This window comes from Notolepis coatsorum, assembly GCF_963971535.1.
Source record: "Notolepis coatsorum genome assembly, chromosome: 11".
Lineage (NCBI taxonomy): Eukaryota > Metazoa > Chordata > Actinopteri > Aulopiformes > Paralepididae > Notolepis > Notolepis coatsorum.
The window spans coordinates 88155008-88179450 of record NC_140175.1 but is presented as its reverse complement, the minus strand read 5'-3'; the positions used below and the strand labels follow the sequence as shown (position 1 = coordinate 88179450).

At 43.8% G+C, this 24443-nt stretch overlaps 1 protein-coding gene across 11 annotated transcripts in view; it reads right to left on the bottom strand.

Annotated features, from left to right (window-relative positions):
- Nucleotides 1–24443, bottom strand: part of mapk10 (mitogen-activated protein kinase 10) — a gene marked incomplete at both ends in the record, with an annotated part of 88948 nt that overhangs the window by 10848 nt on the left and 53657 nt on the right. For 3 of the 11 annotated variants that reach the window (XM_084324444.1, XM_084324446.1, XM_084324445.1), the window contains 4 exons: nt 3124–3201; nt 4839–4902; nt 8958–9124; nt 22479–22661. In XM_084324444.1, the coding sequence (XP_084180570.1) occupies nt 3124–3201; nt 4839–4902; nt 8958–9124; nt 22479–22661 (492 nt within the window). Of the gene's footprint in view, nt 1–3114; nt 3202–4838; nt 4903–8074; nt 8102–8957; nt 9125–22478; nt 22662–24443 lie in introns of all 11 variants that reach the window. The other 8 variants (XM_084324439.1, XM_084324442.1, XM_084324440.1 and 5 more) reach the window with 6 other exon arrangements.

Here is a 24443-nt window from a genome sequence, read left to right as displayed (position 1 = left end):
GAAGTACATTACCTTTTGCTTTATACATTAATTGTGCTGTTTTAAATTCCACAAGATCATTTAACTTGAATGTTTTTGACTTTAAAAATAATAAGTTTGTGTGATCACGATAACCTGCAATGTGAACTATCCTTATGGCTCTTTTTTGGAGTATAAAAAAGTGGTTGTAGTGTAAAATGATAAGTGTTTCCCCAGACTTCAGCGCAGTAATTTAAATATGGTGAAAGTACTAATAGAGTATAGTTACTGTACAGCATGACTAGGGTTGATCAGTACTATGGTGAAAGTACTAATCAAGTATAGTTATTGTACAGCATGACTAGGGTTGATCAGTACTATGATGAAAGTACTAATATATAGTTAGTATATATAGTTAGTAGTAAGTACTACTAAGTATAGTTACAGCACGACACCAAGAGACGATCTCTTACTCTGTTCACAATAACATGAAATGAACACATCAAGCTGCACCACAACTACTCTACCACCAGAGACCTGGTCCATTAGCCTCTACACCACATGATCCCAATACAACGTCAAATGTTCTCCCCCGTAGCTTCAGTCTAAGTCCATCCCCTCCTCTTCTCCCCCCCTTCTCCTCTCCGCCCCCCCCTTTCTCCTCTCCTCACCTCTCCTTCTCCTCTCCTGCCCCCCCTTCTCCTCTCCTGCCCCCCCCTTCTCCTCTCCTGCCCCCCCTTCTCCTCTCCGCCCCCCCTTCTCCTCTCCTGCCCCCCTTCTCCCCCCCCTTCTCCTCTCCCGCCCCCCCTTCTCCTCTCCGCCCCCCCTTCTCCTCTCCTCTCCTCTCCTCTCCTTCTCCTCTCCGCCCCCCTTTCTCCTCTCCTCTCCTCTCCCGCCCCCCCTTCTCCTCTCCTCTCCCCCTCCTCCTCTCCTCTCCCTCCTCCTCTCCTCTCCTCTCCTCTCCTCACCTCTCCTCTCTTCACCTCACCTCTCCTTCTCCTCACCTCACCTCACCCTTCCTCTCCTCTCCTCACCTCTCCTCACCTCTCCTTCTCCTCAACTCACCTCACCTCTCCTCTCCTCTCCTCTCCTCTCCTTCTCCTCTCCCGCCCCCCTTTCTCCTCTCCTCTCCCGCCCCCCCTTCTCCTCTCCTCTCCTCTCCTCTCCTCTCCTCTCCTCTCCTCTCCTCTCCTCTCCTCTCCTCTCCTCTCCTCTCCTCCTCCTCACCTCTCCTCTCCTCACCTCACTCTCCTTCTCCTTCTCCTCACCTCACCTCACCTCTCCTCTCCTCTCCTCACCTCTCCTTCTCCTCTCCTCTCCCTCACCTCCCCTTCTCCTCTCCTTCTCCTCTCCACCCCCTTCTCCTCTACTCACCTCTCCTTCTCTTCTCCACCCCCTTATCCTCCCCTTCTCCTCTCCCTGCCCCCCCCCCTTCTCCTCTCCTCACCTCTCCTCTCCTCACCTCCCTTCTCCTCCCCTTCTCCTCTCCTCACCTCCCCTTCTCCTCTCCTTCTCCTCTCCTTCTCCTCTCCTCACCTCTCCTTCTCCTGCCCCCCCCCTTCTCCTCTACTCACCTCTCCTTCTCCTCTCCTGCCCCCCTTATCCTCCCCTTCTCCTCTCCTGCCCCCCCCCTTCTCCTCTCCTCACCTCTCCCCCCCCCCTTCTCCTCTCCTCACCTCTCCCCCCCCCCTTCTCCTCTCCTCACCTCTCCTTCTCCTCACCTCTCCTTCTCCTCCCCTTCTCCTCTCCTCACCTCTCCTCCCCCCCCCCTTCTCCTCTCCTGCCCCCCCTTCTCCTCACCTCACCTCTCCTTCTCCTCCCCTTCTCCTCTCCTCACCTTCCCCCCCCCCCCCCCCTTCTCCTCTCCTCCTCTGCACTGCGTCTGATCCACTCAGTGCTAGACACTTGGCCGCCCTATGGGCCTGTCCCATCTGCTTAATTACGGGAGGACGAGAGAGGGGTGATGAAGAGAGAAAGGAGGAGAGAGAGACAGAGAGAGATGGAGAGAGAGAGGGGTAGAGAGAGAGAGATGGAGAGAGAGGGAGAGATGGAGAGGCAAAGAAAAAGAGGCAGAGAGAGAGAGAGAGAGAGAGAGAGAGAGAGAGAGAGAGAGAGAGAGAGAGAGAGAGAGAGAGAGAGAGAGAGAGAGAGAGAGAGAGAGAGAGGGAAAGATTGGGAGAGATATGGAGAGCGGCAGAGAGAGAGGGGGAGAGAGAAAGAGAGGGAGGCGGGGGACTAAGAGAGTACTTTCGCACTGCGCATTATACCATCACAGAGAGAGGAGTCAACAACAGACCACAGAAAAGCCAAACACAAGCCTTGCTCTCATGCTGTCAAGTCATATCTAGATACCTATTGGATTAGTGGATTTTGTATGTGAAAAATAGCTGAGGCCAGCGAAGACAACCCCCACCACCACCACCACCACCACCCTCCTCTACCTCTATCAGTACTGGAGTCTGGACAGTGTGGCTGTGGTGTCACTGATACCAACATGACTCCACACTGCCCTCTTGTGGCTAGTTATGAGAATCACACTCTCTTTGGTGAACCGTGGAATGTCATTTTAGAGAACACAGTGAGCCTGGTAGGAATAATATTATTATGTCAGTCGTGATGGAGGAATTTAAATGTTCTTGTGGGGGGATAGTGGACCAGTGACCCCAACCATAAATCCTGACATGTCCAGACATACAGTACATACATACATACATACATACATACATACATACAAACATACATACATACATACATACATACATACATACATACATACATACATACATACATACATACATACATACATACATACATACATACATACATACATACATACATACATACATACATACATACATACATACATACAGATGTGAGAAACATTTACACACATTCAAGTACAAAGTGTTCAATATCATCCATCTTTAGCTGAATTCTAGTTTGAAAAATACTGTATGTCTATACATAAAAAGACACACAGACAAAAAAATATATAAATTTGGCTCAACAAAAAAAACACAAAAAAAACATCCACAATGAGAGAGACAAGAGACACATGTCAACAGCACGATGAGTTTCTCTGGTTCACACACGGGGAAGTCCCCCAGGGTTAATGTTGTAGTAAAGTGCACTTACAGAGCGATTAGGGTTATGCACTGAGAGTACCTGAGGGCGAAGGTTGTCCCTTTACAACTCCGTTCTTTATCCTCTCCTCAAAGTTCATCACCTCTTTGTAGATGAGCTCTGCCAAGGAGAGAGAGAGAGAGAGGGGGGGGAGCGGGAGAGAGAGGGGGGAGAGATGCACATGCAGGAGAAAGGAAAATGTGATTAAAAGTCAGAAAATGTAAAGGAACAAAGGAGAGATTGAGTAGAACAAGAGGAGAATATATTCCTCTCCCTCCACCTAGAGTGTCATATATTCCTCTCCCTCCACCTAGAGTGTCATCGGGTTCCTAATTACAGCCATGAGGCTCGCGGCTGATTGGAAAAGTTGATCAACGAACAAGAGTAAAAAAATATATATATATATTTTTTTAATGCTGCATAATTGATGGAGTGAAGTGACACAACACCTGCTGGGGAACAAACCTGGGACACTCACATGGTGCCTTTACCAAACCCTAACCCTAAGCTTAAAGGAACACGCCAACTTTTTGGGAAATTAGCTTATTTGCCATCTACCCTGGAGTTAGACAAGCAGATACATACCCTTTTCTTCTCTGTGCATTAGACTTAGGGAACAGCCAGTTTGAATATGGCCACCAGTGATGTCATCGGGGACACTGAATCCTTGTGTTGTGTTAATTACAGCACCATGGAATGATAAGGTAGCAGTCGCTATAAGGCAAGGTGGTGCTAATTTTCATCAACATCATTTCATGGTTCTGTAATTAACACAATACAAGGATTCAATATTCAAGGTGACATCTCTGGTGGCCATATTCAAACTAATTTACTTTCAATAACTGTCAAAACTGTATGTAAATGTTTGTGCAAAATAAATCAGCATTGTTTTTTGGTGAAGTGTCCCTTTAAACTATGAATGTACAAGACACTTCGACTTACCGACACCGTCTTTAGATATTTATGTTTGAAAATATTGTTTATCTGAAAACCTAAAAGATCTGTGTCTGAAGGATTCAACTGACCTATCTTAAACCCTGTTGTTTTCTCTCTGTCCTCCAATCAATCACAAACGTTTATCAGAGGGAAGCAACAGTTGTGATTGGATCAAGAAAAGAGGACAGGGTTTGAGATTGGTCACTTGTCAGTTAATCAATTCTGACCCTTTAACTACCGTTAGCGGATAGCATATAACCTATAAGTAGAATACCATCTCACATAATCATATCATAGTAAACATAATAATCATAACTACCTCATACTATATAATACATATACTATACCATGTATGATAGCATGTACAATAGTACTACTGTATATATACTATATATATATATATATCCATATCTGTCTATACATACCTGAATATAATCCTTTTTACATATCTGTAGATACTATATCTATATCTGTACATATCCCTTACCTACTCTGTTGGCCAGTATGACTTACTACCATAGTGTCTTTATACCTGTATCACTGTGCATAATAATACTACAACTCAGTACATACGTCTGATTAGCACTATTACTCTGTAGTACTAATGTATACCCAGTTTAATCACCTGTACAATGTATATTACTATTGCACTCTAGTTGGATGCCAAACTTCTTTTCGTTGTACTGTACTCGTGCTGTATAATGACAATACATTTGAATCTAATCTAATCTAATATAATTTGTGATGCGTAAGAGCTTTCCAAGGTAAAGGTTCCTCGGGTTTAGGTGCAGCCGTGTCGGACGATGTGTTGTCATCCGTACCTTTCCATTCATCGATGGAGTGTTCTCTCTCATCCAGCTGCTTGTCATAGATCTGAGGTGGAGGCTACAAGGGGAGGAGACACACAAACACACTTCAGCATTAGACTGGTCAGCCCTCTGTAAACATTAGACTGGTCAGCCCTCTGTAATCATTAGACTGGTCAGCCCTCTGTAATCATTAGACTGGTCAGCCCTCTGTAAACATTAGACTGGTCAGCCCTCTGTAATCATTAGACTGGTCACTCTCTGTAAACATTAGACTGGTCACTCTCTGTAAACATTAGACTGGTCACTCTCTGTAAACATTAGACTGGTCAGCTCTGTAAACATTAGACTGGTCAGCCCTCTGTAAACATTAGACTGGTCAGCTCTGTAAACATTAGACTGGTCACTCTCTGTAAACATTAGACTGGTCAGCCCTCTGTAAACATTAGACTGGTCAGCCCTCTGTAAACATTAGACTGGTCACTCTCTGTAATCATTAGACTGGTCAGCCCTCTGTAAACATTAGACTGGTCACTCTCTGTAAACATTAGACTGGTCAGCCCTCTGTAAACATTAGACTGGTCAGCCCTCTGTAAACATTAGACTGGTCACTCTCTGTAATCATTAGACTGGTCAGCCCTCTGTAAACATTAGACTGGTCAGCCTTCTGTACTCATTAGACTGGTCAGCCCTCTGTAAACATTAGACTGGTCAGCTCTGTAAACATTAGACTGGTCAGCCCTCTGTGATCATTAGACTGGTCAGCCCTCTGTAAACATTAGACTGGTCAGCCCTCTGTAAACATTAGACTGGTCAGCCATCTGTAAACATTAGACTGGTCAGCCCTCTGTGATCATTAGACTGGTCAGCCCTCTGTAAACATTAGACTGGTCAGCTCTGTAAACATTAGACTGGTCAGCCCTCTGTAAACATTAGACTGGTCACTCTCTGTAAACATTAGACTGATCAGCCCTCTGTAAACATTAGACTGGTCAGCCCTCTGCAAACATACCAAGACACAGCAGAAGTAGTGTCATGTTGTGTCTGTCACGGGCATCAGACTGCAAATAGTACCGAATGGAATGCACCAAATAGACTAGTAAAAATGTTTACGGTTTTGACGAACAACGGAAAATGTCGTTTTAAGAAGGAAAAGTGGTAAAAGAAAATCAGAACTCTAACTATACAACTCTGGAGTTTTGAGTGTTTACAGTCATGATGCGTCGACTTGAGTGTCGAGATGTGAATAAAAACGAATGAAGGGCACAAGAAGCGGCTTAGGCTTAACACTTTGGACGCCATACCCGATGATAGTCGGGTTAACTCGCCGACGCTTGGGCGCCAAACCCGATTATTTCTTTTATTCGATATTTCCATTAATTACAGGCACACGGACGTCGGTGTTAACATGGGGGATCATCCTGGGATCACCAAAGTGCAATACCGGCCGCATCCTCCCAGGCGGCGGTATTGAGCACCCTTTGAAACCTTGTATCCTGGGCTGTGCGTCGATCTAATGTGTCCGGTCTGATTTTTCCTTGTCGGGCAAGGGAATCGGTTATAACGATCGGATTGAGAAGCGTCAAATGCTCCAGATGGATTATCTGTGGCGGATTATGTTGACGACACGATCGACACCAATACTGGGACTCGCGATCAGATAATTGGAATATTCTTTTTGGGGTACATCCTCGTCAAGGTAAGGGCTATATGATATTAATTTTGCGTTGATCAAAGCATGCCTTCAACCCGATCACAACATCTGTGTGTAACGTCGCTCCGGCACTGATTGAGTTAAGTGACTTCATTTATGATTGATACAACTGTTTCAAAAAGCATAGCGTGTATTCCTGAAGCTACATTGTTAGTAATTACGATAAATGGCAATGGGTTTTTTAGTATTTTTGGTATTTCATGGTATTGCATGGTATTTCATGGTATTTCATGTACAAGAGGTTTTTGCTCCAGTAGTTCCCAGGGAACACAGACACAGATTGTGGAGCAGGGTACAAATGGATGAGGCACATGTGAATGATTAAAGGTGGACGGAGGTCAAATGTGCAGGTAATACTTCATGTATTCATTCTTATCATTACATATCATCAGGTAATTGTGACCAATACTTTCTTTTTTTTACTGTAACTATATAACCCCCCGTGAAATCTCCACACACACATATACCGCATAATGAAACAGCAACAAGAAAAACTGGTCTAAACGAGATCTGTCACCCACAGGATCAAATGACTGACAGGGCCGGTGAGGTTGACAGACGACAGGTCCGGCCGCGCCCTTTTTTGATTGTGTCACTACGACGTGTCTCTAAAAAGGAGGCGACCATACGTGGTCTGACACCCTGACAGTTCCCCTTATCTCCCGCTCAGCGTTAACCCCTCGCCCCTCCCTCTCTTGACGCTATCGCCCTCCATCTCTGTGTCACCGTCCCCGCCCCCCACCTTCCTCGACGAGACCACACATAGATCACATCGATGTGACCTTGGAGTGACAAGTCATACAGGCCTATTGGAGGACACCATTTAACCCGCGCACTGGGCCTGTGTTACTGTGTGTTACAGTGGCCGTTTGCATGCAGCTCCCAGGTCCTATCGGGCTAGACCTAGACTACAGATACCAAGATATGACTGTGAAATGTACATTCATCCACTGTAATACGAGAGAGGAGTTATTAATTCAAGTCGATGGCGGTGGTTCATCTCCGACAAGGGTTTGACATGTCATGTAAACAGATTCCCCAGGGCAGGGGAAGTATCGCTCCTAAACCACTTAACTTAATAGAATTAGTAGATTGAGGGCTAGATCCACAAAGAATGGATTGCACGGTGCTAATTGCACCCTTACTTACAATTCATTATGAATTGAAAATGGGGGACCCTGATGTAAACAGGACGAAAGTCTTTCTCTGGTCTGCATCCCCTTAACAATTGTGTGTATTGAGCCGTACTGTATTGTACCCATTCTGCAATCTGTTAATAACATTTTCATTCAATCAATCACCGCGCAGGTGATTGATTGAATGAAAATTGTATTAACATTATCCTAATTAAGAATCCACACAGGACTCAAAGACATACACGGTCAAACAGCCGGAATTCTCCCGTACGTGATATTCTACAGTCAACAGCATACATAGGTTATGTTCATTACATCTGCGGATGAATCAATGGTTATATTCTCTATGTTGTGGTTCTAGACCCACAGTGTGAGACGTGAGGCGGGCGGCGGTTAGTTACCATGGTGATTTGGACGAGATCCCTGGCCTTCATCAGCATGAGATGACAATAGAGAGAAGGGAAAAAACAGCAGAAGGAATGAAGAATCGCCATAACGGCCATAATATACATCACGTCACATCAGTGCTAACTAACATGAACAGCAGCATCATAACCAACATCATCGGTTACATCCCATACGTGTGAATTCTAAGAATGTGTCTTATAAAATTATTACTCGTAGTCGTAGGTCCTATTTGGTTTGACTAATAAAATACACGTATTCGCAAAAGATGAAACATGCTACAAATGAAACAAACACATAAAGTTGTCTAAATGCATTATTCATTTTCCTCCCGCTGCAATGCAGGTGTGATTAAATGTGAAATATGCTACATCAACAACCTACGAAACAACGAGATATTGCAAAGAGAGCAATCAGTGGCCTTCTGGTCGTGTCGCTCCATCATACGTATTGCTAGACCTCTCTGTGACACTAGGAACAGGGCTGCTGCCCACAGCGTTTTCACATTCTCCCTGGTCATCTCGTACTAATGATAAGTAAAGAGGATTAAAAATGAGAGAGAAAGAGAGTGCAAGAGAGAGAGGGAGAGAGAGAGAGGGAGAGAGATAGAGAGAGAGAGAGAGAGAGATAGAGAGAGAGAGAGAGAGAGAGAGGGGGGAGAGAGAGAGAGAGAGAGTGCAAGAGAGAGAGGGAGAGAGGGAGAGAGAGAGAGAGGGGGGGAGAGAGAGAGAGAGAGCGAGAGAGAGAGAGAGAGAGAGAGAGGGAGAGAGAGAGAGAGAGGGGGGAGAGAGAGAGAGAGAGCGAGAGAGAGAGAGAGAGAGAGAGAGAGAGAGAGAGAGGGAGAGAGAGAGAGAGAGAGAGAGAGAGAGAGGGTTTCACTACAGGGCTGCTAATCGATAAGGAGCAGCGTGTCCCACTCACCGCCTCCACCTCGGCCGGGTCGTACCACACGTTGATGTAGGGGTGCTGCAGCGCCTCGTCCACAGATATCCGCTTGGCCGGGTCGATGATCAACATCTTACCCAGCAGGTCTCTGGCCTGGCTAGCTGTGAGTTGGTAATTAAACAAGAAATACAATAAAAAAAAACGTAGATGGGATTAGATAAGATTAGATAGAGGGGGGGGGGGGGGGGGGGCTATTTTTGTCCATTTCATTCCTTACCATTATTTTTCAAAAATCATTATTGTGCTTTGGCAACACATGCGAATGTCGTGCTAATAAAGCCTATTGAATTTCATTTAATAGAGAGAGAGAGAGAGAGAGAGAGAGAGAGAGAGAGAGAGAGAGAGAGAGAGAGAGAGAGAGAGAGAGAGAGAGAGAGAGAGAGAGAGAGAGAGAGAGATACAGGAGGGGAGTATCCAGGGACATAAACAGAGGGGGAGAATCAATCAAACCTCAGACATGTCAGTCAAAGCTGAGCCCGCCTTCTGTTTCTATAGCTGCCCTGACAGTTCGCTAAGAGAGGAGGATGTGGAGGGACAGATAAAAACACCCTCATTGTCAGAGAGAAAGAGTGAGAGGAGAGAGGGAGAGAGAGAGAGAGCTCTGACTGTAACAAGTGGTGGCATTTTGACAGCTATTTGTGATTTGTGACTGACAGGCATTATTTTGACCTACAGTATCTCAAACCCCACCCTCTTTTCTTGATCATCCAATCGCAATTGTTGCTTCCCTTGGACAAACAAGGGAAGCAGCAGTTGTGATTGGCAGATCAAGAGAAGAGGGCAGGGTTTAAAATAGGTAAATTGTATACTATCGAGTTGCAGAGTATTTTCTTTTTTTGTATTTCTTGTTTTTCTCTTTTGTAGAAAGAGATTAGAGCTTACAGGTGTCTATCTTTGATTAATAGTACAAATCATACATTTGGTTTACTTAAGGGGTTAGTTAACTAATTCTGAATGTTAAAATAGTTTTCACCATAGCCTTGTTGAGAAATGCTCTCTGAAAGTTTCAGCATGGCTTGAGTTTTCCGGCCAATCAGGGAAGTGTGTCAGGGAAAGACCAGTGTCTCGTTGGCCTCCAGACCTTTCAATTACACTCATTGGTGGTTAGAGCAGAGGAACATGGCGGATGATGACAGCAGAACAGCATCATTAACTCATTGAGCGCCACGCCCCTTCCGGGAAATTATGGCTAGATGGTTGCTGCTTTAATCAATGTGAGGACGGGGAGATTTGCGAGTGCTTAAAATATATCTTAAATTATGGCTATGGGTCTAATACACCCGTCGCTTATCAATGAGTTGATAGCAGTCAACATGTACAAAACGGATTGTTTTTTCATCGGTACATTTCCACTTTATACCGTTTTGAATACGAGTATAGTTTTGGTGATTTCTAGTAATTCCAGAGAAAGACGCGATAATAGCCCTTTAGTGGAATACACAAAACACGTTGTAATTTTTCTGCCGATTTATGAATCGTCTTCAAATAAACGCTAGATTATTTTATATTATTATGATGGTATATGTGTCCTCATGCACGATACAGAAGCGGGCTGAAAAATCGCTTATCCGTGCATTGGTCGGCACCAACAGCACACACACACAGACACGTTGTGATCGCTGTGAAAGAAACATCTGATTAACCCAAGATTCGTAACATAGAGTCCTTACCTCACATCTGATGTCCTGCAAAAAGATTAATCCAATTCCTGATCGCCATTCCAAATATTGATCGCGTTTATTGATCCAATGTTATATATCCAAAACCTGGACCGGACACGTCTATGCTTTCTACAACGCAGTTGGGTTTCCGCGTAGCCGGTTTGCGCTCTGATTGGCCGAGCGCGCGCATGCGCATGAGCCGCGACGCGCTCCTCAGCCAGGCTCCTTGAGCAATTTATACAAATGGAAGTATTGATTACGCCGTAACGAATCATTAAAAAAATATACTCTTAACTGGAATATGTTGTGCCTTTACACATATGTTGGATTATGTAATTGGTTTGTCATGACAAACCAATACAAAATCGCGAATTAACCGGTGACTACAACAACACACAGTAACTAGTCTACATGCATCATTGTTTACAACTGGACACGGACGCGTTAAACTAACCTAAAGTTAACCCGACTATACTCGTGACTGGCGTCCAATGTGTTAAGGTGTGAAAACAACTTGCTTTGCAATAAAATATATATATTTATATATTCCGAGACTGAGTTTCAGTGTTAAAAAGGATGTATTTATGTGCATCTGACCGAGATCACAGATCACCCGCCCTCCTGCAAGATACCCACAGCAGCTTTCATGGCAAGTGAAAAGAAAGCTGATAGTCGGCTGACAGAATCTCTTTAAACGTAACATAGAAGAGTATCAGTAAGTCATCACTGTCACCAATTAGTCACTCAGTCACTCAGTCACTCACTCACACAGTCAGTCAGTCACTCACTCACTCAGTCAGTCAGTCAGTCAGTCAGTCAGTCAGTCAGTCAGTCAGTCAGTCAGTCAGTCACTCAGTCAGTCAGTCAGTCAGTCAGTCACTCACTCAGTCACTCCCTCCCTCACTCCCTCACTCACTCACTCACTCACTCACTCACTCATTCACTCAGTCTGTGTTTTCTGCCTCTCATGGACTCATCTGAAATATAGAACCTCTTAACCCACACACGCCATCCCTCTCCTCCACACACACACTGCCCTGACACACACTATAAATAGCCGCTCAGCAGCAAAGAACAGAACAGAGAGAGAGAGAGAGAGAGAGAGAGAGAGAGAGAGAGAGAGAGAGAGAGAGAGAGAGAGAGAGAGAGAGAGAGAGAGAGAGAGAGAAAGAAAGAGAGAGAGAGAGAGAGAGAGAGAGAGAGAGAGAGAGAGAGAGAGAGAGAGAGAGAGAGAGAGAGAGAGACGCATCCACGGCAGGCTGCTGCAGCATCAACAGTCAACACACCAACCTCGAAAGGCCAGTGATGCTCCAAAATGGCTGCCATTCACTTATCTGAGTGACTCTCTTTCAATCCCTCTCCTTCACCACCTGGGGACTGGAACACGGATATGCTGCGTAAAGCAGCACCCGTCTTCAAGGCCTTCAGTAGATTTTCTGATCTGCACGGTTTCAGCCAGCTAATCACCCAACCCACAAGGGTATGTGATTCGACACAAACCACCATTGACCTCATTTTGACCTCTGACAAGTCAATGATCTCCAATAAAGGGGTGATAGCATGCGGGTTAAGTGATCATTATATGATTTTCTGTACCCGCAAAAAGCTAAAACAGAAGGCCGGCTGTCACAAAACAGTCACATCTAGAGACCTCAAAACTTACTCTAGAGAGGCCTTTAACCTAGAACTGGGGAGCTTGGACTGGTCAGATGAACTCAGTGGTACACAGGTTGAAGAAACATGGCTTGGATTCAAAACCAAATTCACAGCAATACTCAACAACATGGCACCCATAAGAACCACCAGGGTTAAAAATCGCGCTGAGCCATGGATGCACACTGAAATACTGGCCGCTATGAAAACCAGAGACAAAAAATGCTCTGAACTTCATAAAAGTCAGACAAAGCTTTCCAAAAGCTCAAACTGAACTCCAAGCCCACGTGGTTGAACTAAAAACTCAAAGAAACAGACTAAGAAATGACGTAAACACCATGATCAGAACCGCAAAAAGAAATTTCATCAACGACAAAACTGAGGAAAACAAAAACAAACCCTGCGAACTTTGGAAATTACTCAATAATCAACTAGGCTGCAGTAAAAAACTTAAAACCAGATTCTCAAACATAAACATAAAGACGGACAACACGCTCATCACATACAAGCTGGATGTAGCCAATTACTTAAACATCTTCTTCACAAACATAGCCACAACACTGGTAAACAAACTACCCTCCCACTCAGGGCATTATGGGGTAGAACACATAGTAGCATACTACAAAAACCTAGGGGTCCACAAAGACGACTTCAAACTTGAAATGGTAACAACCGATGAGGTACTCAAAAAAGTGAGCGCCCTCCAACCTAACAAGGCCACTGGCCATGACAACATCCCCTCCAAATTCCTCAGAGACGCAGCAGCCGCCATCACCCCAGTCATCACACACATAATAAACCTCTCTATAAAACAGGGGCACGTCCCCAAGGACTTCAAAATTGCGAGAGTGACCCCTCTGCACAAAAAGGGCAGCAAATTAGACCCAGGCAACTACCGCCCTGTTTCTATTCTTACCTCCATCTCGAAAGTCATGGAGAAAATAGTCTACAAACAGGTCGAAAAGTACCTGGCGGAAAAAAAATCTAATCTACGAATTCCAATCTGGCTTCAGAACGTCCCACTCCACTGACACATGCCTCCTCTATTTGAACGACCACATCAAACAAGAGGTGGACGCGGGCAAATACTGCGGCATGGTCATGCTGGACCTACAAAAGGCCTTCGACACTGTCAATCACTCCATTCTAATGGACAAGCTAAAAGCAATTGGTTTTGATAGCTTATCAGTGAGCTGGATGCAATCCTACCTGGAGGGGAGAGAACAGATGGTAGAGGTAAACGGTACTCTATCCCCCCCCCCCGCACAGTGAGCTGTGGTGTTCCACAAGGAAGCATACTAGGACCGCTACTCTTCCTAATTTATGCAAATGACATTTCGTCAGCCTGTGACTGCAACTTGTTCCTGTTTGCGGACGACTCAGCCCTGCTGGTCTCTGACAAGAACAAGTTGCAGGTTGAAAAAACCCTCAGCTCGGAACTAGGCAAAATCTGCATATGGCTCGCTGATAACAAACTATCATTACACATGGGCAAAACAGAGTCCATTCTCTTCGGTTCAAATAACAAACTCAGCAAGACCGACGGCTTCTCAGTTACAGTGGGTGACAATATTGTCACAAGGAAAGACGAAATTACCTACCTGGGTTCCATCCTAGAGGCAAATCTTTCCTGTGACAAAATGGCATCCAATGTAATAAAAAAAGTCAACCAAAGAACTAGATTCTTGTACCGGATCTCCTCTCTGGTAAACAAGAATACCCTGAAGACTCTGGCAGGAGCACTCATTCAAGGGTACTATGACTATGCATGCACCTCATGGTACCAAAGCACCTCAAAGGCGCTTAAAACAAAATTACAAACATCACAAAACAAACTGGTCAGACTACTACTTGACCTGAACCCCAGAACCCACCTCACACCTGCCCACTTTGACAACCTAGGATGGCTTAGAGTAGACGACAGAGTACAGCAACTTGCAATGGGCCTGGTCTACAAGATACACTATACGACCGGGGTGCCCATGTACATGTCAAAATACTTCCCAAAGGTCAGTGAATACCACAACCACTACACCAGAGGAAGCTCAACAAATCATGTTAAACCCAGATTCGGCTCAAACAAGGGACTAAACACGTTTCGCAATTATGCCACAACAATGTGGAACGCCCTACCCAAAGCTGTAAAGGAATGTGAATCCCTGCCCACATTCAAAACCGCTCTTAAAGAGCACCTACGGGAGGCTGCAATTCGAAACTGGCCACCGTAAATGCCCCAAACCCCCACCACCTCCTAATAGACAGTCTCCTCCCCACCGCATGTATATATTCCCTCCCCGCCGTATGTATATTCCCTCCCACCCACCCACCCCCTCCTAATGTACAGTCCCCTCCCCATCATATGTATATACTCTGTCAGGATCTAGGGGTAACAGTACTGTATATTGGAATACCGTTTATGTCACAAATGTATCAGTACTAAATACCTATATGTCCCTATGCCATAAATGTCTATATGAATTGAAAATGGGGGACCCTGATGGAAACAAGACAAACGTCTTTCTCAGGTCTGCATCCCCTTAACAATTGTATGTATTGAGCCGTACTGTATTGTACCCATTCTGCAATCTGTTAAATAAAGTTTTCATTCATTCATTCATTCTCTCTCTCTCTCTCTCTCTCTATCCATCTTTCTCTACAGCATGAAAACCGTCCGGCTGACGTTCTTCTAAAGGCTGAGTCGGCTCCTAACATTACTCCACCAATGACAGCACAGCACAGCATGGCATGGCATGGCAACAGAATGCTTCACATCTATCTCTCTGTCGCTCTCTCTCTTTCTATATATATCTTATACATACACTGTCTTTCTCTCTTTTTTCCCCTCTATCTCTCCATTTCCATCTCTCTCTTTTTATCTCTCTATCTCTCCATCTCCATCTCACTCTTTCTCTCTCTAGCTCTCTCTTATACACTCTGTCTCTCTCTTTATATATATATATATATATATATATATATATATATATATATATATATATATATATATATATATATATATATATATATATATATATATATATATATATATATATATATATATATATATATATATATATATATATATATATATATATATATATATATATATATATCTTCATCTCCATATCTCTCTCTCTCCCTCCTTGAAGACGTTCCCAGCAGGGAGCAGGGAGCTGGGCGGAATACCAGAGTGATTCCTGTGACTTCCAGCAGACGCAGGCTTTGATGTCGGAGCACCAGGGGAAGAGCACATCTTCAGGGTGGGATTCTATATTCTATATTCAGAACGCCGGGATGTTAGAGCTCGGGCTCCACAGACGGAGAGGCAGAGGGAACGATGTCTCTCTTCACCTTCCTGTTGAGTGAATGTATCAGGGTTCCCACAGACAGTGCAAAATTTTATTCAAGGACTTTCAAGTACTTCCCTTAGCACTATTTTTCATTTTTAAATGGCATTTAAAAGGATACAATTCACTTTTAAATGCTGTTTTTATTTTAATATTTTTTTAGGAAAATATCAGATCCAATATTTATGGCCAATTTCCGACAATTAGTTACACAAAAACAATTCTTGATTCAGAAATGTTTATCATGGATGAACAAAACTTTCCATGCGAATGGTTGATTTGAATTTCAAGGAATTTCTAAGAATTTCTTCTTGTTAAAAGAATAGCTGTTTTCAAGGAATTCTAGGCCTTGACTTTTTTTTTTTTTAAATCAAGCACTTTAAGCACTTCAAGGACCTTGTGCGAACCATGATGTATTGGTATAGGCACGTTATTTCATTCATATTATAGTTGATGGTGCTATATTCACCTATTGTACTCATTTTCATGTCTATGTTCTCCTTCTCAGGTAGCGCCCGCCTCAGCCTGTAGAGTCTCCTGAACGCCTGGTTGATTGACTCAAGCTGAGTCCCATCACTCATCAAGGGGCGGGTGGAGAAAACCTGAGATGTCAGTCATTCAGGGCCATTGGCCGTTATTATTTGGTGTGTGAACCGGTTGGTTCAGCCTTTTCTATGGTAGCCTTGTTTCTGTTAGTCTGCTTACCACATGAGATTGGTTGTGTGTGTCTTGTGACATGGTTGCTTTTGTGTTGCTTTATCTTGCTTTGTTTTCTCTTGGTTTTTTTCATTTATTCAGTTGATTGGAGTTATTGTTTGTTAATTGTGTATCCATTGTCTTGTCTTGTATTGTATTGTTTGTCTTGTATTGTATTGTATTGTTTGTATTGTCTTGTCTTGTCTTGTCTTGTCTTGTCTTGTCTTGTCAGATAACATTTTAATTATTGGTGATTTTAACATTCATTCCAATAAAATTCTAGATCCCCTAAATAAGGCTTTTACCGACATCATTGACTCTGTCGGTCTCATTCAAATCGTTGACCAACCCACTCACAGTGGTGGGAACACCCTTGACCTAGTTCCTAGCCCGCGGTTCTCACTGTGGTCAAATTTGACCCGTCCTCCCCCTATGTTCCTGCTCTCTCAGACCACTACCTCATCAAATTTCAAATTGATCTGACGGTTTCTCGCCCAGACAGTGTAGAATCCTACATGAGCCGTCGTATTAACGCCTCAACTGTCCCAATTCTAGTTAACTGCCTACCAGATACCCTCTCTCCCTTCCTCTCTTACTCTGGCCCCCTTGATCTCTTTACAGACAAACTTAATGCCGCCCTTCGTAGCACCCTCGACATTGTCGCTCCCCTTAACCTAAAATTAAACGTGCTCCGCAAAAACTAACTCCCTGGTTTACGGAGGAAACGCGCTCCTTTAAAAAGGCTTGTCGCAAACTTGAACATAAATGGCGTTCGACCAAACTCGAAGTATTCCGCCTCGCCTGGAATGATAGTTTACGTAACTACAAAAAGGCACTCTCACTTGCCAAAACCTCTTATTTTTCCAGGCTCATAAATGAAAACAAAAACAACTCAAAGTTTCTGTTTGACACAGTTGCAAAACTTACGCAGAAACAACCAAGTGCCCTAAACCATGCGTTCTCGGCTAACGAATTCATGACATTTTTTACCAAGAAAATTGACCTCATTAGAGATGAAATTGTTGCTTTACTCAACAATCAGAGTCCCTCCCAACCTTTGACGGGCATTCCCCCTGACTTTGATTCCAGTCATACGCTATGCTGCCTTGAAAACGTCTCACTTAGTGCCCTCTCTAAACTGGTTGGCGCGGCTAAACCTTCAACATGTCTGTTTGACCCACTCCCAGCAACTCTCATCAAAAAACTCTTCCCAACTCTAGGCCCTGCCCTACTCAATATCTTCAACACCTCTTTGTCTACTGGCGTGGTGCCCCTGGCCTTTAAATCAGCCGTCATTAAACCATTACTTAAAAAACCGAACCTCGACCCTCTAATCTTGAAAAATTACAGACCTATCTCCAATCTCCCATTCCTATCCAAAGTGTTAGAACGGATCGTCGCAACGCAACTTACTGACCATTTATCAAACAATAATCTTAATGAATCACTTCAATCTGGCTTTAGAGCCTTACACTCCACCGAAACGGCGGTTACCAAAGTCACAAATGACTTACTGCTCTCTCTTGACTCAAACCTCACCTCTGTGCTCTTATTGCTTGATCTCAGTGCAGCCTTTGACACTATCGATCACTCGATTCTTCTAGGTCGGCTTGAGAACCATGTTGGCATTCGGGGTCTCGCACTAGCTTGGTTTAAATCCTATTTAACTGATAGAACACACTGCGTGGTCTATAATGATTTAACATCTGAGACCCTCCCAGTGCAATGTGGTGTCCCACAAGGCTCTGTCCTGGGCCCTTTGCTATTTTCGATTTACATGCTACCCCTCGGCGATATCATACGCAAATTTGGCATAAACTTTCATTTTTACGCTGATGACACCCAATTATATATACCTATTAAGCCAAATGATTCCTCCCAACTACAAAACCTTGAGGCCTGCTTGCTTGCCGTCAAAAAATGGATGTCGCAAAACTTTCTACTCCTTAATGCAGATAAAACTGAGATGTTAATTGTTGGCCCCCCAAACCACAGAGGCCTGTTTCAGGACATCTCCCTCAACTTTGATACCTGTCATGTATCCCAGAGCTCCACCATAAAAAACCTCGGAGTCATTTTTGATTCCTCCCTCTCATTTAATGCACATATAAAAAATGTCACCAAAATTGCATTCTTCCATCTTCGTAATATCGCAAAAATACGCCCCATTTTAACTCTGGCTGATGCTGAAACCCTGATTCATGCTTTTGTCTCATCACGTCTGGACTACTGTAATGCACTTTTTTCAGGCTTACCTAATTCAAGCATCAAAAATCTTCAACTCGTGCAAAATGCGGCTGCACGGATACTAACTAGAACTAGAAAATTTGATCACATCACACCAGTTTTGTCCGCCCTACATTGGCTTCCTATCCAAGCCCGCTCTGACTTTAAAGTGCTACTCCTCACCTACAAAATTTTAAATGGGCTTGCACCGCTCTATCTATCTGATCTCATCTCCCGATACTCGCCCGCTCGTGCTCTGCGCTCACAAAATGCGGGGCTTCTATCGACCCCTAGGGTTAAAAAGAAATCCGCCGGCCACAGAGCCTTTGTCTACCGCGCTCCCTACCTGTGGAACAAATTACCTGCCGTCATCAGGGGCGCCTGCTCTGTCGAAGCTTTTAAATCCCTGCTTAAGACTCATCTTTTCTCTCTCTCCTTCAACCTACCTTGATCTCACCTGGTCGGGGACTGACAGATTAATCTGTGTAGTTTAGTTATGGTACAGGGTACTACATGGTACCACTGGGTAGTTTACTATAGGGTAGTTTAGTTAGGGTACAGGGTACTACATGGTACCACAGAGTACTACTTGGTACTGCATGGCATTACAGGGTACTACATGGCTTACATAGCTCTACATGGCACCACAGGGTACTACATGGCACTACAGGGTACTACGGGGTACTACATGGCACTATGGGGTACTATAGGGTACTACATGGCACTACGGGGTACTACATGGCACTACAGGGTACTACATGTCTGCTCCTTTGCAGCACCACAAACATGGGAACTCTCTAACTCTTCCCCCCCCCCCCCTCTCCCCCCCCCCCCCCCCCCCCCCCCCCCCCCCCTCCCCCCCTCCCTCCCCTTTCTCTCTGAGTACCCGTCTCCTGGCGCTGACCAAGGTGATGGATGCCTCGGGGTCTTGGCCAAGCTTGTAGTGACTGCTCTACATGCACCTCCGAGGCATTGGATCAGTTATTCACCGCCGTCTGTCCGTGGTCCTGTCAACTGATTAACAGACTGTTAACAGATTAACAGTCAACGCGGTTTCATTGCTGGGTTAAGTACTTCTATTCTATTCACATAATACGCTTACTTCATATATCTACTCCATTCACATATATGCCTACCACTTGTATCTATTGCTATGTCCGCCTACTACAATCTCATGAGCTGTCTAACGCCTGTCCCGTCTCCCTGTCTTCCTATGACTTGCTGTCCTGGAGTGTTGACCGGAGTGTTGGACGTCCCGTGACGAAAGCCGGGAGATTGCGACCCCCTCTGCGTGCCCCCCTGTCTTCGGAGGTCTCGTAGTGGTGACCGGAGTGCCGGATGTCCCGCGATGATGTCGGGGAGTTCGCGACCCTCTCTGCGCCACCCCCCTTCCCCCTGTCTCCGGCTGTCCCTGAGCAACGACCGGAGTGTTGAATGTCCCGTGACTAAGACGGGGAGGACGTGACCCTCTTGCGCCGCCCCTGTGCCTCAAATAGATCCGCTATCAACTCTATCTTTAATCTTTCAAAATGTTCAGTTGCTATCGCTTTTAGCTATATCTTTAATTTTTCAAAATGTACAGTTGCTATTGCATGCACTCATCTGTGTTTCACTACACACATGAGTGCATGCTTACCAACTGTCCGTCTGCAACACTACTATCACCGACATCTAAGAAGGGAGATCCCCCCTTGAACGGCCCTTCTAAGGTTTCTCTCCTCCACATTGCCTGTGGAGCTTTTTTTTTCCCTATTGTTAGGTTTTAGTGAGTTTTTCCTTACCTTCGCGTGGGGTATGTCTGGGAGTGCTTGCATTCTTTCATTTATTTGCATTCATCTAAAAAATGTTTGGACCCTATGGTGTTCTTGTTCTGTTCTTGACTTATTGTTATGTTGTCTTCTTGACTTGTTTAAAGAAGACCTGTACGGCCCATGGGGACATTAACGTGTGTTGTCGGGCCCTATAAATAAATTTGATTTGATTTGATTTGATTTGTCTTGTCTTGTCTTGTCTTGTCTTGTCTTGTCTTGTCTTGTCTTGTATTGTATTGTATTGTATTGTTTGTCTTGTATTGTATTGTATTGTATTGTTTGTATTGTATTGTCTTGTCTTGTCTTGTCTTGTCTTGTCTTGTCTTGTCTTGTCTTGTCTTGTCTTGTCTTGTCTTGTCTTGTCTTGTCTTGTATTGTATTGTATTGTATTGTTTGTCTTGTATTGTATTGTATTGTATTGTTTGTATTAGGGATGTCCGATATTATCGGCCTACCGATATTATCGGACGATATTGGCATTAAAATGTGATATCGGAAATTATGTATTTGTTTATTTTTTACATTTATTTAACCTTTATTTATCGGTTGATACCGGTTGATATCGGTGTCGGAAATTAAGAGTTGGACAATATCGGTATATCGGTATCGGTAAAAAAGACAATATCGAACATCCCTAGTTTGTATTGTATATTGTATTGTATTGTATTGTCTTGTTTGTCTTGTCTTGTTTTATTATTCCTTGTTCCTTGTGTATTTAACTATGTGACCGTATGACATCAGGCTAGAAATACTGAATGTGTTTTATATCAGAAAACCACACACACAGGTTCAAGAGACGTGCATGTATACTAGGTAAATGTGGGGAAAACTGTGGTTTTGCACATCATGTTTATAGTTAAATGGTAATTATATTTGTAGTTCTATAGTAAGTTATTATTCTGTGTATTTCTCCTGACCTGCGGTGTTTCCAGCAATAGCAACTCTTCCACTATCCCAACCCCACACATCAGACCAAAACATAAGATGTAAACAAAGCGCAATGCCAGGGCTCTCTTGCCTAGGGGTCACTGTTTGACAACAATCCAGATTCTACCTTAAGTGTATCCCTATGGAGCCAAGTGTCATCGGTGCCAATATTGAGAAATCAAAATCAAATGTGTCACTTCACTAAACATAGCTGGCCATCAGTTTCCTGGCTGAAGAGGTGTCCTAAAGAGACAATTTCAATACGTAATTTAATCAAACGGTCCCCGATGTCCTAAGCGAAGCTCGTGCCTAGGCCAACTCTCACACAGGCCGGCATGGATTATGCAGTATTGATCCAATGGTTATTTTCAAGGGAGTGCCCTTTTTAGTGTTTTTGTCTCTGGAAAAGTCCTCATACAGTCAGTGTAGTACATCACAGCCTTTCCTCTATATACAGCAAGAGCACTGCCACTACTCCTAGAGAAAATATGACATTAATGAATTAAACCCAACCATCACCACCACCACCACCACTACAGTACAAAGAAAAAGACAGAGGAAGCTCCAATACATGGTTCAAGTATATTCAGAGCAGCGCTGTTAAAGGGCAACGCCAACATTATGGGACATGCGTTTACCTTTCTACTGAACAGCACAGAGAGGACATTTGTATCTTCTCGTCTCTGAAGAAGATTTCCCATAATTGATAAAAGTACAGTGCTCGAGTGGACGTCTGGACCCTATGGTACACATTCCAATGACTGGCTCTTACACTCAAAGCACCCGGAGTTTGTACTGAACTTGGGAAGTGTGCATTTAGCGTCTGTGCTCCAGACACATGGAACCTCATTATGACAAACTCTAAGGCTCAATAATTTGGTATTCTTTGGTCAGTTTAGATCCTCGATCACCAACCATTCCACCATCATCCGTAATTATTTCAATTGATTGTACAAATTTTTTGTTATGATTACACTTATTGTATATTGTATTGTTTATTATTACATATTTTTTATTGTATTTATGTATCATGTATTGTTTGTATGCTCGACATGCCCTCAATAATTTGTATGGAGTAGTTGAAATAAAGAACTGAATTGAACGAGTGACAGTAGAGTGACGGGTGGAGGTTCTCACCTTTGAGCTTGTTGTGCTCGGAGTCGGCGGGGAAGAGGCAGTCGGGGAACAGCTTGGGGAAGGTGAGGCCGGCGTACTTAGGCCTGTTCTCCACATAGTTCCTCACCGTGGGCTGCAGCTTCTTCATGAACTCTGCCGTGGGCGTGCCCAGCTGCTCAATCACCTTGTTCCATTGGTCAATGTCTGACGTTGGGCGGAAGGGGTTAAGGAAAACATTTCGTGCCTACACACATATATGCCATGTCTCCATTAGCTACGGTACGTTCAGCCTGGCTGGGGCTAGCGGTGGCCAGGTTTGGTATGGCATGGTTGGGATGTGTGTCTCCATTGTGTTTCTTGTAAACTCTCCAGTTGCTAGGCAACGTTTGAAAATCCACACCACCAACTGTGGTGTACACAAGCTAAACCATGACGATTACAACAGTCCCAGCCAACTTTGGCCAGGTTGTGAAAGGTGTAATGTCTCAGCCAGGGTCCAGCCAGGTTTTAAAAACCCTTGGCTAGTGGAGACAAGGCACTAGACCCTGCTATCTGTCAGTGTTCTTTGACTGTTTTACTACAAGATGACACTCACATTAAAGGGGGGACATTTGGGGAAATCCACCCTAAGATCGATTTCACACATGTTAACCTCAGTTTCAATGTGTGAATATGAACAAGTCTCTCCTTAAATTCACAGAGACAAGATTCTAGTGATGATGTCATCAATAGACGGTGAATAGTGGAACAATTCCAGGACATTAGGACAGGACAGTAACCATGGTGACTTAACTCCCAGGACACTATGACAGTAACCATGGTGATTGTATACTCTATATGAATTGAAAATGGGGGACCCTGATGGAAACAAGACAAACGTCTTTCTCAGGTCTGCATCCCCTTAACAATTGTGTGTATTGAGCAGTACTGTATTGTACCCATTCTGCAATCTGTTAATAAAGTTTTCATTCATTCATTCATTCATTGTACTGGGATATGAGGACACTATGACAGTAACCATGGTGATTGTACTGGGATATGAGGACACTATGACAGTAACCATGGTGATTGTACTGGGATATGAGGACACTATGACAGTAACCATGGTGATTATACTGGGATATGGGCACATTTTATCATTCAGAGCTGTTAGACCTACATTACAATCAAGCTCATTTGGATATAAAAGCTGAGGCAAAACTTCTATAAACCCACAAAGTTGGTCACTAATTCATCACCGATTCAAGTCTTAACGCTCTGATTCAAGCTTAGGGAGACAGTTGTCTATGTATATGACTTAACTGTCCAACACCACTGGAATAGCAGTTGTCTATGTATATGACTTAACTGTCCAGCATCACTGGAATAGCATGTGGATTCTGTTTTGGGGTGGATCTTTACAAAGAGTACAAATCTTTACTGATCATGTCTTATTCATGGAAGGTGGGACTGATAATAATGAAACTCAAATGAGACTGTAATAGGAACCTGCCTCACAGACTCAGTACTGAAGCAACCTGTGAATAAACAGTTCTATATCAACCAGGATCCACCAGGACTGTTAGACAAACAGCTTCCTGGACACACTGAACTCAAATCGCACAAGATCAACAACACTGAACATTTAGGAGGCTATTGTCCACATTGACCACACAGTTCTTAGCGAGAGATTAGGGCTGGGCGATATAACGATAAATATCGCGATATATTTTAATAATCGATATCGAATATCGAAATAAAAAAAATCGAAAAATCGTTTTATTTTTTTTGGTGACCTGCAACAGGGCAGTTTAAAACCAGAGACAGTGGACAGACTTGTCTTTCTTGCCTGCAACTTAAAGTAATGGCTTTGCTTGTCCAAATGACAATACTGACCAAATTCAGATTTCTTTTTCTCTTGTCCATTTATTTTGTTTGCTTTCTAATTTAAAATACAGTTTGAAACCGTCTGTACACAGTAGGCTATGTGTGCTAGCAGAACTAGAC